This window comes from Panthera leo, chromosome D4 (assembly GCF_018350215.1).
Source record: "Panthera leo isolate Ple1 chromosome D4, P.leo_Ple1_pat1.1, whole genome shotgun sequence".
Lineage (NCBI taxonomy): Eukaryota > Metazoa > Chordata > Mammalia > Carnivora > Felidae > Panthera > Panthera leo.
Genome location: NC_056691.1, coordinates 90,372,754 through 90,387,695, shown reverse-complemented (window position 1 = coordinate 90,387,695; position 14,942 = coordinate 90,372,754). Strand labels below are relative to the sequence as shown.

The 14,942-nt window shown below is 63.4% G+C and overlaps 1 protein-coding gene across 2 annotated transcripts in view; it reads left to right on the top strand.

The window, feature by feature from the left end:
• The first annotated feature begins 393 nt into the window (after positions 1–393).
• The window catches only part of RALGDS (ral guanine nucleotide dissociation stimulator), a 45,921-nt gene continuing 31,372 nt past the window's right edge, over positions 394–14,942 (top strand). Inside the window, exon 1 of one of the 2 annotated variants that reach the window (XM_042912394.1) lies at positions 394–449. In XM_042912394.1, the coding sequence (XP_042768328.1) occupies positions 432–449 (18 nt within the window). In that variant the 5' untranslated portion in view covers positions 394–431. Of the gene's footprint in view, positions 450–14,190; positions 14,647–14,942 lie in introns of those variants that run through there. The other variant, XM_042912392.1, reaches the window with a different exon arrangement.

Sequence of the window (14,942 nt, the reverse complement as noted above, 5' to 3'; positions counted from 1 at the left end):
GGGAGCCTCGGCAGGGTCCCCCCACCCGCGCCGGCGGGAGGGAGGCCGAGCGCGCCCCCGAGCGCGCGCGCGCGCGCGGCCCGCCCCTCACACCTGCGGCGGGCGGGCGGGGCGCGGCGGGGCGGGGCCGCGGCTGTCCCCGCCCACCCGGCCGGAGCCCGGGAGCCCGGGCGGAACCGAGCAGCAGGGCCCGAGCGGCCGGCGGCGCGGGGCGGTGCAGACAATGGGAGCGGCGCGGGCGGCGGCGGTGGCGGCGGCGGCGGCGACGCGGGCGGCGGTGGTCGCGGAGTCCCGGGCCCGGCGAGGACGGGAGGCCGCGCCATGAGCCCCGCAGCCGGGCGCCCCCCTGGGCCGCGCGCGGGCCGAGGCGAGCGGCCTCTGCGAGCCCCGGGCCCCGCCCTGGGGCCGGCGATGCGCTGCCAGGGCTGAGGATGATGGTAGATTGCCAGGTGAGTGCCCCCCGCCCGGCCCCGGCCGCCCTCCAGGCCGGCGGGGGTGGAAGGAGGACCACATGTCCCCGGCCCACACCCCATCCGGCGAGGAGGGTGCACGGCACCCGGTCCACGCTGAGCGCGCGCTTACGCAGTTCCGCGTCCAACCCCTCTTGGTACAACTGGGAAACTGAGAGCAGGAGAGGCGGGGACTTGCCCGGAGCCGTGAGGTGAGCAGAGCCCAGAGGAGAAGGGAGGGTCCCGGCTCTGGGGCCACGGCTCCACCCTCCCATACGGTTTCCAATGAAAATGAGAGCCCCTAAGATCCTGAGGGACTCCGTCCACCCCTTACCATGTGGGGCCCTTTCCTCTCGACATCCCGACGAGCCCGCAGGTACATACACACATTGACTTCACACATGGGGACCATGGGATGGGGTCAGAGGAGGAGTGGACACTGGGGAGGTGACAAGGGGGCAAGAAGAAGGGGACTGGAGGCAGCTCTGCCACGGGGCAGGGGCGCCCAGTGCGCTGGCAGCATGACCAGGGCTCATACGTGGGGTGGGGAGACGTGCCAGCCTGATGGCCAGCGGGGTCTCCAGGGTACCCAGGGGGCTGCCTGGGCTGGGCACTTCCCCGGGGCACCCGGAGAAGTCGGGGTTTGGGGTCTTGTGTCCGCCACCAGCCTGGAGCTAGAAGGAGACACCCCCCTAGTGGGAGGGGGCTACGGGACAGGCTTCAGCTTCCTCCTGTGTAAATTGGGCTGCATAGACGTGATGTCCCAAGGGTCCCACAGGCTTGTCTGCTGGCCCTGGACCTCCACCCCTGCCCCAAGATGCTCCTGGTCCTGGGAAAATGCTTTCTCCTCCCTCAAGGTCCTTCTGAGCGGAGGGCAGCCTGGGGGCTTGGAGGACCGAGGACCTGGATGGGCAGCACGTGGCCGAGCATGGACCCTGGTGTGGGGACCGAGGTCAAGACCCTCCTTGTCGGATCCCCGGGGCCTCATTAGGAAGGGCTTCCAGAGGCAGTGCCCTGGCTGGGGTGAGGAAGCCTTAGGAGTGAACGGGGCACCGGGACGGGAGAGGTGGAACGGGGGACAAGGGAGGCTTCTGAAGTCCTCACATCGCCCCTGGAGCCCGCAGGTCCTGCCCCTGTGCCCCCCTAGGGCCAGGGAGGGCTGCTGCCTTGACTACACCCAAACAAAGGTGTGTGTTTTGTTTTCTGGTTTCCCTGCCTGGGGCTGTCATGCCGGTGCTGACCACCAGGGGGCAGGCTGTGTCCACTGTGCTCAGGGAAGCCTCTGGAGCAGGAAGGGACGCTCAGGGGTCATGCTGGGCGTCCCCTGCCCCCACCCCAACATGTACCTCTTACTATTAGTCTACATGTCCACAGCGTGAGCTACTCAGAGGCAGGTAGGGACTCTGAGATTCTCTCTGGACGCATTCAGCCCCTGTACCTCTCACCCTGAGCAGGGGCTGTGTTGGGCCCGGGGCCGGAGGCAAAGGTCCAGTGAGGTCCCAGCCCTCCAGGAGCTCACAGCCCAGAGGGGGAGGTGGGTCAAGGCACAAGAGCAAATCCGCGTGAAAGGAAAGACCAACACTGTCAGGAAATGAAGCAGGGTGAAGGAGGGTGGCCAGGGGCCCCTGGGTGGGGGGGGGGGGGTCTCACAGGCCTCCAGGGTGGCCCTGATGCTGGGACCCAGAAGGACAAGAGGAGCCAGTCCCACACACATCTGCAAGCAGTGTGCTGCGGGGACAAGCAAAGCTGCACAGAGGGTTTGTCTGGAGAGGAGCTGAGGAGGAGCCAGTGTGGCCGGAGCGAGCTCGGGAGGGAGGAGGGCGGGCCCAGCCCCCAGCCTGGAGGATGGACTGTTGTCTGTGCTGGGGGACACATTCACCTTACTTGGACCACCTCACACTTTCTGTACCAGTCTCCCGGCTCGGCTCGGCTGGGAGCCTCAGCCCCACGGTCACCCAGGAGGCCAGGGCTGCAGCCTCAGCTGAGGCTCGACTGGGGCAGGGTCTGCCTCCAAGACTGCGACCTTGCACATGCTCTTGGCAAGATTCATCTGGGCAACGGGTGTGGGCAGAGAGATATTCCAGAAGGAAGTGTCCTGTGGTCAGGATTGATTCAAGGCAGGGAGGCTGAAGATGAGGGTGATAATTGGGGCCTCTGTCTATTGTGTGCTCACATGCACTCTGTCCTCGCTGCCTAGGTCGCCTCCTGCATTGCCATCAGGTTCCTGGGGCTCTGCCTGGGACACTGGCTTGCCTGCACTTGGCTAGGGGAGCAGCGGTGGGAGATGCTCCTGGGAGAGGGGTTATATTCATTTTTTGTTGCCACTGTCACAAAAGAGCACAAGCTGGGTGGCTCAAAACAACAGAAATGTATTCTCTGTCAGTTCTGAAGGCCAGAAGTCCAGAATCAGCAGGACTTTGAGTCGGCAGTTCCGTGCTCTGTCTGAAAGCTCTAGGAGGGGATCCTTCCTACCTCTTCCAGCTTCTGGTGGCTGCAGCAAGCTGTAGTGTTCCTCGACCCAGGGATGCATTGGTCCGAACTCTGCGTCCATTTCACACGGCCTTCTCTGCGTGTCTGTGTCCGGTTATCCCCTGCTCGTGTAAGGACACCGGTCGTTTGATTAGGGCCCACCCAGATCCAGCGTGCCCTCGTCTTAACTTGATGACATAGGCAAAGACCCTCTTTCCAAGTAAGGTTTGTGCACAGGTGCTGGGTCAGGACTTCAGCCTAGCTTCTTGGGGACACAGTTCAACCCACAACGAGGGGCGTTGGAGTGGTTCTCCCTCCCCCTCCGAAGGTCAGGTACCCAGGTGCCCACGGGGATAGGGGGCACAGTTGGTGTCTGCGGAGGTCTGGGGGACTCTGCCCCCAGTTTGTGGGTGTGAGGGGAGCCTGAGGGTGTGCTGTCACCAACAGCAGGTGGCGCTGTGACCTCCTTACTGCCGCCCTCGCAGGGCTCGGAGGCTTGGAGTGGCGCTAGAGCAAAGATCTCACCTCTCAGTTGCGAGGAGACAACACTCAACTGTAAACACCAGAAGCACCGTCATTTCAGGGGTGCCACGTGCCATCAAAATCAAACAAGGTGGGGCCACGGGATGGTGAGCCGGTGACACCTTGGACAGGAGGCCAGGGAACCTAGCAGGAACAGGCCTTCCGAGGTCAAGAGTCTGCGTTTCCTCCTACACCTGCAAGTTGAGCCGGCCCTTCTCAGCCATTTTTCAAGGGCCCTGCAGCTATGATTACGCTCTGTGGTTTCTGGGCAGCTCCCACGTTACTGTTACCGAAGGGCAGGGCGGCTGTGTCTGAGGAGCACACAGAAGGCAGCCGTCTGGATGGGTGGGCTGTCGAGATTGAGGGGTCCCTGTCCCCAGAGACCCTTCCCAAAGGGTCCCCCCACTGCTCACCTGCTGGGGTTCTGCCCGGTCCTCATACAAACCGGAGAGCGCCATCTGGGGCTGAGGAACAGGGGCCCTGGACTCCCCACGGGCGAGTAGGCTCCTAGGGGCATCAGTGAAATGAAGCAAAGTGCCCAGGGTGGCCTGGCCCCAGAAGAGAGGCCATTTCTTACTGTGGCCCCCTGGGCACTTCTGGGTCCCACAAGGCTCAAGTCGCCAGCCCTCGACAGTGGGTCATTCGCTGATTTCTACGAGAGGTACTTACCCAAGGGCCTCTGAGCATCGTGCCTGGGCTTCACTCTGGGAGGATGAGACCGTAGAGAAGAAATACAGGAAAAGGGGTGTAGGACCGACCGCAGATCCTGGGAGAAGGCACTGGGACCCCGGGGACCTGCACACCAGCCATTGGACTATGCTCTGCAGAATAACCCCCGGACCGTCCCACACTGCTGCCGGGTGGTATGGATGTGGCCTATAGCGCCACCCCCCCCCCACACACACACACACATCCCCCTCCCCCCGCCGCCCTGGCCCTGGCCTTGGACTGCACTGTCTCATTATATCCACAAGATAGGTACCACTGCCATCTTCATTTACAGCAGGGGAAACTAAGGCACTGCAAGGTGAACGGGCTCCCCGACTAGGTAGTGGCAGGGCTGGTGGGGACGTGTCCCTGCATGCAGACACGCCCGGGAGGGGCTGGGCGTAGGTGCTGGGACCAAATTCCTTGCAATTACAATAAGCTTCCGAAGTCTGGGCTGGGCAGGCCCCAAGGTGATGGTTAACAGTGGGAGTGGAGACATAAACAGAGTTAATGAGCCCCTTCCTCCTCCTCAGCCCCCACGCCCCCTCCCCTCGCTCTAATGAAGGCCTTGGGCTCTGGGCTCTGCATTTTCTCGGAGTTCTGGGTGTTTGATGCTCAGATTCTTCACTTAGGGTCACTGCCGGCTGTGTCTCCGTGGGGGCTGGGGAATGAGCTTAGGGAGCCTGGATATCTCCCTCCAGGGCGGCCAAGCCAGGGTGAGGAGGTGGAAAAGAGAGGGCATCCCCCTAAAAATGACAAGCCCCAGAAGGAGGGAGAGTTCCCATGGTAACCTAGAGGGGTTGCTTGGCAACTACAGGCCCCCAAAATACTTGCCTGCAGGAAGGCTCAGGGCTGGGGCTTTCCGATGGCCTGTGTGTAGACGCTAGCAGTGGAGTCTGGTCCGCCCCGCCCCCGCCCAGCAGCCCCCACCCTGGATCCTTCCAGAGGGAAACCCTGGTCTGTTCCTCCCTCCCCGTAGCTCCACCCTGTATCAGGCCGGTCCCCTAGCAACAGAGGCTATTTCCTGGATACCTGAGTGACAGTTGATGGCACAACGTCAGAAAATGTAGGGTCAGAGAGCACCGTAGATGGGGCCAGGCGCCAGCCAGAGTAAGGGGAGCTGGGCTTGGTGCCCTGTACTTTGTACCCACTGCAGCCACGAGTGACCTGGGCCTGGGGACAGGGTGGCGCAGCGGCAGGGAGGTGTGGCTGGGAGGGTGGGGTGGGTAGAGCCCCTGGAATAGGGAGCTGTGGTTCTGGTCTGAGCCAGCTGAGACTAGCTTTGTGACCTTGGCAGGTCCCATCTCACCAGCCTCAGTTTCCCCATCTGTGGCCCCTTCTTCCCCTGTGCCTGTGTGTTCACCATTCAGTGCACGAACACTGCCCTGTAAATCATGTCACCTACTGGGGCTTTGGGGGTGGGGCAGTGAGGGGCCTCTGGGCTTGCTCATCCGCTGGCCTGATTCCATCAGGGTGCTGGGGGGAGGCAGGCGGCCTCACGGTTAAGGCCATTGGCTTTGGAGATGGAACCTGTGTCTATATCCCAGCACAATGCTTGGTACTGAATGTCCTAGAATGGGCACCAAACCCCTTGCTTTTCCTCCAGCTGTGAGCAAAATATGGGAATGGAAGGAAGTCTGGCCCTGCGGGCTGTTAGGGGCTGCTTTCCCTCGTGGGTGCTGACCCTGTACCTATCAGTGAGCGCACTGGCCGGGGCTGTGTCCAGCAGGGAGGGCGCAAAGCCCCAGAGCCCCTGCCATGCCTTGGGATGGAGGAGAGAGGGCCTCTGAGGGCCAGACTGCCCTGGGGTGGGTCGTAGATTTTGGAGCCGAGAAGATCGTGAAGCCCAGGTGCCCCCTGGGGAGGGTGGTGATGGGTGGTCTCGTTGGTGAGGGGTCCCGGGTGCCCTCAGGGAGCCTGGATTCCAGTCTGACCTTGACCATTCAACTCATTCTGTGACCTTCGACTATAATCCCACCCTCTGAGCCTCCCTGGCCTCCCAAAGGGGAGGGGGCGTGCCCACCTCTGGCGTTGGGAGGAGGCGTGGTGGCCTCCTCTGCCCAGTGCCGGGCACAGACGTTCGGCGCGGGGGCGGGGGCGGCGGCTCCCGTGGCTCCCGCGCCTCTGCCCGCTGTGCCCCGCCGCCCCTCACTCGTGCGCGGCGGGAGGAGGGGGCGGGGCGAGGGCGGCGCAGACAATGGCCCGGGCCCGGGTGGCGACGACCGTGCCCGGAGCGGGGCGGGACGCTGCGAGCCGGGCGCCCGGCGACCGCGGGCGGCGCGCTCCAGCCCTCGGCCCCAGGCGGGGTGCGGCCCCTGCCCGCGTTCATGCTGGTGGTCCCGCCGAGCGTGCGGGCGGACGAGGTGAGCCCCAGCCCCGCGGGCTGCCGGGGGAGGAGGGGCAGGGGCCGCAGGGTGGCGGGAGCCCAGAGGCCGGAGCGCTGCCCCGCCCCCACGATAGAGGCGGGCGCGCTCCACCTCGGGCTCTCCCCCCCTTTTCTAGGTTGGGATCCGGAGTGGGCTCCCTTGGGGAAGGCACAAGTGGGCTCCCTTGGGGAAGACCCCGCCTGAGGTTCCAAGTGTGCCCACCTGCCCTGTGGGTCCGCGCTGGGGTAGGGAGGGCGTGGCCCGGGCCAGTGAGGGGCTGAGTCCAGAAACCTGCCCCGCCCCCCCCCCTCCCCTCCCTTCTTGAGATCTGGGCGAGCGGGCGCAGGCCTTCCTTCCAGGAGCTCCTTTCCCTGTAACCGTGCGGGTCAAAACTGGGCGGGGGAGCGTGTGTGGGGAGGACCGGAGTGTGCGGGCCCTGGGGGCTGCCGCCACCCGAACTGAATCTCTCTGCCTGATTCTTGCCGCAGCCACTGCGGCTGGGCCGAGGCGGGAGCATAAGGAGCCCAGCCCTGGTTATCTCTGTCCGCTGCTCTCAGCACGCGAGGTCAAGTCTGTCTGGAGGTCAACGGGGAGAGAGAAGTCTGGGAAGGCCGGGTGGGAGCCCTGGCTGGGGCTTGCTGGACCCCCCGGCAGGTACTTTCCTTGACTCCTCTGGGCCTTGGCTGCCTCACCTGTGGATGTCAAGGTGTGTGAATGTGCCTGGGGAAGCAGGTACTGGCACCAGTAAGCCCTCCGCAGGTGACAGGAAAGGTCTCTTCCAAGGAAGGCAGATGGCGTGGGGGCCAGAGAAGTTGAGTAGATTGCCCAGGCCAGAGGGTGAGCCCCACCTGGATCGCCTTCCTCCCTGAGGCCAGAGTTCTAGGTCCCCGCCCCCCCCCCCCCCCCCCGCGGGGTGTGCTGACCAGGAAGTTGCCCGGGGGTGCCCTTTGGCCCTCTAGTTGATAGGGTTGAAAAGGGTGAGGCAGTCCGCCTGGCCTGAGGCCCTGGGCAGCCTGAGAGGTGACAGCTGTGGGCTCCCAAGACAGGGGAGCAGAAAGGTAGGCAGGCAGTGCCCCGTGTGGACAGGCTGAGCTGCCCCCGCCTGCCCCCCTCCCTGCAGCAGGGGACAGTGGTTCTCCACTATGTCAAGGAATCTTCTTCGCAGCCACGTGGGGCCGGGAGACCCTTGTGCAGCACACGGGGCTCCTTTCCTTCTCCCCAAGCCAGAAGCAGGCGCGGGGTGGGACCCGAGGGCGCACGCTCAGGGTCTGGGGACACTGGTGGCCGTCACTGTCTGGCAGATGCGCGGGGGGGGGGGGGGGGGGGCGGGGGCTGGAGGTACCTCCGGGGCTTCTGGGGTTGACCTGCGGTCCTGCACCTGCGCATGGGAGCGTGGGTGCACGTGACTTGGGAGGAGCCCCATGCCTTTGGGTGCCGGCACATTTGAGTGCATCTGTATCCACGTGCCTCGTCGTGGGCCCCCAGTGTGCACGACAAGCCCAGCGGCAGCTGAGTGAGCACGTGTGTGAGGGGGCTCGTGTGGAAACACGGCTAGTTACGGGGGTGCGTGTGCGGCACGAGTTCACGCGTGTGTTTGTGCATCCGCGCGCGCGCGTGTTTGCATCTTGGATTTTCAAGGCGCCCCCCCCCCCCCCCCCCCCCCCCCCCCCCCCCCCCCCCGGTCTTGACCACGAGGAACCCCGGGTGTTCCTACCCCCTCAACTTGTCAGTGTCGGTTTCTCACAGTTTTTGTTTGTTTGTTTGTTTGTTTTTAAGTTTATTTTGAGAGACAGAGAGGAACGGGGGAGAGAATCCCAAGCAGGCTCGGTGCTGCCAGCGCAGAGCCCGATACAGGGCTCGGTCTCACCAACTTTGAGACCATGACCTGAGCTGAAATCAAGAGTCGGACGCTTAACCGACTGAGCCACCAGGCGCCCCACGTGCCTCATCTGTTAAAGGGGTTAAGAAATGTACAAAAGCTTACAAGGCTGGGTGGCTTTAAAGTACTCAGCCCTGTGCCCGGCGCACAGAGCCGCTCTGTTGCCTGCTGGCGGCCGGAGATCTGCACCGCTCTTGGCGGGTGCCCGGCAGGGGGGGTCCACCCGGTGCCTTGCAGAGCTCAGCACATATCCCATGTACGAGCAGGTGGAGGCAGGGAGGAGAGGCCCTGGAACCTCGCCAAGGAGGAGAAACCAAGGAAGGAGCCAAGTCCTGGGCCTGGCAGAGGGACCGTGGGTGGCAGGAGGAGGCTGGGACACAGGCTGTGTCTCCGAAGCTGTCAGCCCCAAGGCCCTGGGAACCCAAGGCATTGCCCCCATCCTCTCCTGCCCCCTCCACACCTGGGGAAACTTCCTTGCCGAAAGACTGTGGGAAAGGCACCAGCCCCCCCACCTCCCGGCAGCCAGCTGGAGCCCCGGGTCCCTTCCAGAGGCTAGGGCAGCTCAGGGGGCCCCCCTCTGAAAGGGTAGCCCTGCTTCCCAGGCCCTGGGCCCCCGCATGCAGACAGCAGGCGGGTGGCGGCACCGGGCACACAGTGTCCCTGGCACGGCGGGCACCCTCCTCACCACAACGGCCCGTTTGTCCCAACTCCCCTGGCCCTGAAGCCCCAAGTGACCAGGCCCTGCCGGGCACAGCGGCCTGACTGTGGGCTCCGCTCCCCCCACCCACCCAACCTTTAGCAAGCCCCGCCTGTCCTTCAGGGAGAGGCTCCTTAGCGCAGGCCAAACCTCTACTTACCCGATCAGCGGAGACCCATTCCCCAGGAATTGCGGAAGGAGAAAAAAACCCCAGGTTGAACCAGAGCTGAGCCGACTGCCTGCCTCCCCGCCCTGACACCCCACGGCAGGCTGGCTTCTGGGAACCTCCTGGCTCCTGCTTCCCAGAAAGCCTGGCTCGCCTCCAGCCTCGCTCTCCGGAAGGCGCTGTCATGGCAGGCTGGCAGAGAGGGCCTTGCCCTTCCTGTGCTCTTTGACATCCCTCGGGCTCCTCTCCAGCTCTGCTGCCTCCTCCAGGAAGCTTTTCTGGCGGTCTCCCCACGAGGAACCCTCTGGCCCCGAACCCTGAAGATTTTTCGAGTCCAGGAACTTGAGACTGGAGAGACTGGGTGGACCATCCAGGCGTTTGTTGAGAGCCCACCGTGCGCCTGGAGCTGCCCTAGGCATCGGTACGTCAGGGGGAACAGAGTCCCTGCCCTTCCCAGGGCTTACGCCCCTTCCAGTGTTAAAAAGAGGGAAGGGCTGAAAACACGTGGGACGCCCAGGGGTGGCGTGTGCATACGTGAGTGGCATGGCCACCCACCTACCTGTTGGCAGTTACGAGAAAGCACCACGGCCCAGGCGTCCTTCTGGGCACTTGGGTATGAAGAGCTGGGAGCCCGGGGGCCGGGTGGGAGAGGGGGTATGAAGCCAGCCCACAGTGGATGAATTGTTCTGTGAGTCTTCCCCCACAGGGTACTTCCTGGCTCCCCCACCCTATCGAAGGCTGCGGCGACGCTCCACCCCTCTTAACCCTCTTCTGGTTTTGCTTCTCCAGCACACCCACCCCCCCAACGCCGTAGTTTACTTCTCGTACCCCCGACCAGAAGGTGACTTTGACCCGTTTGGTTCCCTCGTGTGTTTTGGGCACTTGCACATGGCCTGGTCCCTCCCTGGCAGGTGCCCTGTAGACTCCCCAGGGCGGGTCTGCGATGATGTCCTCGAAACTACTGCTGGTCCTCGGGGACGTGGGGTGGAGTGAACTTGTTTGGAGATTTTTACGGCAGCTGGACTCTGCTAGGAGGACTTTCTGTGGCATCTTATGAAGTATCAGTTGTCCCTGACTTGGCACGTCCCGGGCCACCTTGGGGTAATGTTTTTTTGACCGCGGGGCCTATGCCAGGCCCTCTTCCCAAGTGCCCCCATCCGTTGGAGACAGAAGCCGTCTCCTTGTGTAGGGCCGGACAAGTCTCAGCAAGTGACAGGCTGCGGGTTTGAACCTGGATTCCGTCTACCCAGGGCCCCCAGCTCGTAGCTGCCACTCTGATCCTTAAAGTTAGACGTTGGGCTCGTTGGCAAGACGGGCACAAGGAGCAGGCCCAGAGGGGCCTCGGCTGCCGTGAGAGGGGGTCTTGTGGTCCCCTTGGCGGGGCTGGAGCCTGCCAGGCACGAAGCCAGCAGCAGCAGCTGGGGCAGGGCCCGGATTCTCGGATCCTCAGCTTCTCGGCAACCTGGGTGACTCAGTGGGCTGGTATAAAGGGCCGGCAGGCAGGCAGGCAGCCAGCACAGGGGAGTCCTGGGCGGGTGAGTCAGCAGCTGGAGAGGTCCACCGACCTACCTCCCTACCGCCGGTTACTGTTCTGCATGGGGCGGGGCTGAGCCTTGGCTGCCAAAGTAACGAGCCCCTCCTCGCCTTTCTGCCTCCCAGCTCTGCCCCACCGTGGCAGGGGGTCCCCAGGTCTCCCCAGCCTGGAGCAGAGGAAAGGGCTGCCCCATTTGCGTCCACGGCCTTCCTCTGGCCCTTCTCAGCCTTTCTATAAAGGAGGGGGGTCCTCTGCTCACAGAAGGGCACCAGGAGAATAGTATCAGCCTCAAAGCCAGACTGCCGTGTGACTTTGAATCTGATGGGTCTCCAAGCTTCTGTCCCTGAGCCCACCTGTAAATCTGCTTCACATATGGGGACATGTCATATCCACAGCGGCGCATCAGTGAATAGTAGAAACATCTAGGGCGGCGGGTCATTGAGTCCAGCTTATACACTGGGCTGGGGGGCAGAGGGGCGGGGGAAATTGAAGTCAGGATCCCGAGCTGGGCCTCATACAGGGAACAGACCACCCACCTGCTGACAGGGACCCGGCGGCCCCACGTGTGGTCTTTGACCCGGCCCAGAGTGGAGGAGATTGAGCTGCCTTGGGGGCCAGACAGGCCAGGGTATGTACCCGGCCTTGGTAGTGACCCACTGTGCATCCTTGGGCAAGTTGTTTGCCCTCTCTGGGCCTTGATCTTAGTTTTACGGCAGAGATGATCACTGCGGCTGCGTCTGTTTCACAGATGCTGCGTGGAAAAGTCCTTTGTCCCCAGAGAGGAGTGAGGAGGGACAAAGGCGGAGCCGGGCTGGGCCCTGGGTGCCCAGGAGGCATCAGGAGCCGCTCTGGCCTCCAAGGCTTCTAAGTGCAGGCAAGCTTTTGCCTTTGGCTGCAGGGCGGCAGCGTTTGCAGTGTCCCGGGCCAGGGGCCTCTCTCAGAGCTGAAGAGGGAGGGGAAGCCAGAGGAGATGCACCCTGGTTCTGAGCCCTGTTCCTGGCTCCGAAGGCTGGTCCCTCACACGCAAGGCTGCAGCGTCACCTGACCTAGCAGTCTGGCAATGGCTCTGACCTAGCAATTTGGCAGTGACCGTGTGGTGATGGGGCTGCAGGTTCCCAGAGATGAGGGGGAGGGGAACTGGGCTGTCCCGCGCCCCCAGCAGGACCCCGAGTCGGGTCAGGAGGCTGCCGAAAGAGGAGCCAAAGCCAGCCAGGCCTCTCCTATCTGCTTCCTGGACAGGATGTTGTGCCGAGTAAACAGCTTCGAGAAGAGTCACGGCTCGCTCGGGCTCTGAGTCACAGCTCCTAGCGACAGCCACACATGTTTATAAACAATGTGCTTTGCACCCACCAGGGCCCGCCCCCCAGGAGCCCGCAAAGCGTGAGAGGAACCCCCCCAGATGTGGGATGTAGCAGGGGCCCACCCAGGAGTCCCTCCCCTGCCAAAGGGCTTAGGTCTGGGTGGCGGGGAGCTTTGGCGCGTCTGTGCACGCATGTGTGCTCGGGAGTGGGGTTTTGCTGCGTCTGGGCTTGTGTGTGGCCGGCCAGGTGCGTCAACCCAGAGCCATCTGGTGTGGTGGGCAGAGCACAGGACTGTTGGCAGGTCACGTGACCTCGGGTCCTGGGCGAAGCATCTCAGGGCTGGCGTGAGTGTCCCCGGGGGCCGAGTTCACGCAGAGCTCCGTGCACAGTGGGCGTGCATAGGAAATGCTTGTGTGCGTGCGCCTCAGTCCTCAGGAGGCCCAGCCCCCGAAGGTGGCAAAGGGGTGGGGGTGCAGGTGAAGTGCCCCTAACTGTCCCCAGCCCCCAGAGCCCTGGCCCTCCGCAGCGGGTCTTTCGTTCCAGGCAGTGACAGTGATATGGCGCACCATGTGGTGACACCAGACTGGCAGGGAACAAAGGCGCCTCTGCTCTCCCCCTCCCGGGTGGGAGGAGGGGTGGATGCGCCCTGCCCCTCCCCTCCCCTGCCCCGCCTTCCCGGGGCTCCCGTTTTTTTCTTGCCTGCAGCTGGTCTCCCCAGCCTGGGCCTTCCCGGTGAGCCCTGTCCTGGCGGCCTGGCTCCAAAGGCAGTAGCCCAAGATGTCCGGGGGGGGGGGGGGGTTCGCTGGAGAAGATCACGGGGACCCTTGCATGACACTGAGGAACTACGGAAGGGAGACGTGGTGCCTTGCAAGGGGCCTGGTACCTGGGAAGGGCTCGGTAAATGCTCCTGGAATCAGAGGCATTGACACACAGATGCACCTAAGGGGCAGCCTGTACCCCCGTGGTTCCCACCACCCACCCCCACTTCCTCCAAGGGCCTCTTGAAGCTCTCCCCCGCCCCCAAACACGTTCGCCCAGTCGGAAGCACTTTCCCTTCCACTGACTCCTTCCACAGCACCGGGATGAGGAGGCCGGGTCTCGGGAAAGGCACTCCCCACCCCCTCAGTTCAGCTAAGGCCCCCAAAGGCTCAGGAGAGCTCGCCGGGATGCATGGAGGACAGCCAGGCTGCATCAGGCAACGCCCGAGGTCCCACAGCCAGGCAGCACGGGGGGCTGAGCGGCCGAGGTTCTGAACAGCCTGCGCACCCCAGGGCTGTCTGCCCCCTGGAGCTCTACTGACTCCCGGGGGCCTGGCGCCTCCACCAGCGCTCCGGGCCTCTTTGCTGCTTGTAGACAGCAGACGTTCCTGGGTCATCCACTGGGATCCAGTTCCGGGGCCCATGCTAGCACCGGACAGACCCCAGATTGCCATTTGGAGCTGGCCCTCAGAGATGGGAGCCAGGCAACGGCACCCGCCAACATCCCTTGGGTGTTTATTACGAGCCCGGCACGGGAGCAGGCTTACGACTGTGGGAGAGGATCAGAATGCACATACCTTGGGTGCCGGCCACCAGCAGGCCCCTGCTGAGGTCTTGCCAAATCCTCAGATGAGGAAACTGAGGCAGTAAGTGACGCTAAGTCACTGGCCCAGGGTCTCAGCGCTGGCTGATTCAGAGCCCCGTCGCCTGTGCCGTTTCTCAAAGGTCACGGTGGGCACGAGGGTGGCACGGGAGGCAGGTTGCACCTGGGACTTCCAGCTCTGTTTCTCCGATGCCCACCCAGCCCCCCACCCCTGGATGCCCACCTCCCCAGGGATTCCTATTTTTTTTTAATGTTTATTATTTTTGAGAGAGAGAGACAGAGTGCAAGCAGGGGAGGGGCAGAGAGAAGAGGGGAGACACAGAATCGGAAGCAGGCTCCAGGCTCTGAGCTGTCAGCACGGAGCCCGACGTGAGGCTCAAACTCACCAACCGTGAGATCATGACCCGAGCCAAAGCGGGACACGTTAACGACTGAGCCACCCAGGCGGCCCAACGGATTCCTAACTTGTGCTCACAGGGATTCTTTTGCGCCTGAAAGAAATTTTCCTCTGGAGCCCAGCAATGAGAATTCGAGGCCAAGAGGTGCAAGGGGGGCAGGGGTTGGGAGGGTTCAAGTGTGAAAACCTCTGTGTCTGCCCCTCCCACCCCCACATCCATGACAGATCAGGAAACTGAGGCTCAAAGGGAAGAGGAACATGCAGGTCCCATAGGGAGGCAGTGCTAGGCGGGGACAGGAACCAGGTCTCAGCCCCTGGGCTTCGAGCAGCCTGCTCAGCCGGGTCCCCTGCGCCCCACAAAACCACCGGAAGAGGATGTGAAACTCAGGCAGAGTGAGTGCTGGTGTGGCTCTGTGTCAGGGCAGCATACTGGGCCCCCGCCACCCCACCACAGCCAAGGGACCCGATGTGCGTGCAGACCGGCTCCAGAGCCCCTGCGCCGCCCTCTCTGCTCCCAGCCCCTGTCAGCCCCCTTGCAGCCAGGGGCAGGACGTCCATCCCGCCAGGGGCCTGCAGGGTAAGGAAGCAGCCCCGCCTCTCAACCTCTCTCTTTGCCCTGGGACCTCTGGGTTTGGGGATCTGGGCTCTGAGCACTGATGGAAGGAGCATCTGTGGACTCTGCAGAGCTTCAGACAGACACAAGTCCTGAATTCTCCCTGTGAGATTTCGGGCAAGCCCCTGCTCCCCCCGGGCCTCGGTTTTCCCATTCGTCAAATGGGTGTATTGGACTCGTTCAGTGCTTTCCGATGTCTGGTTTGCAGCAAAATGAGAAAAGTGGGCACAGGGTTGTGCGCTTTTCTTAAAGCCAAATGC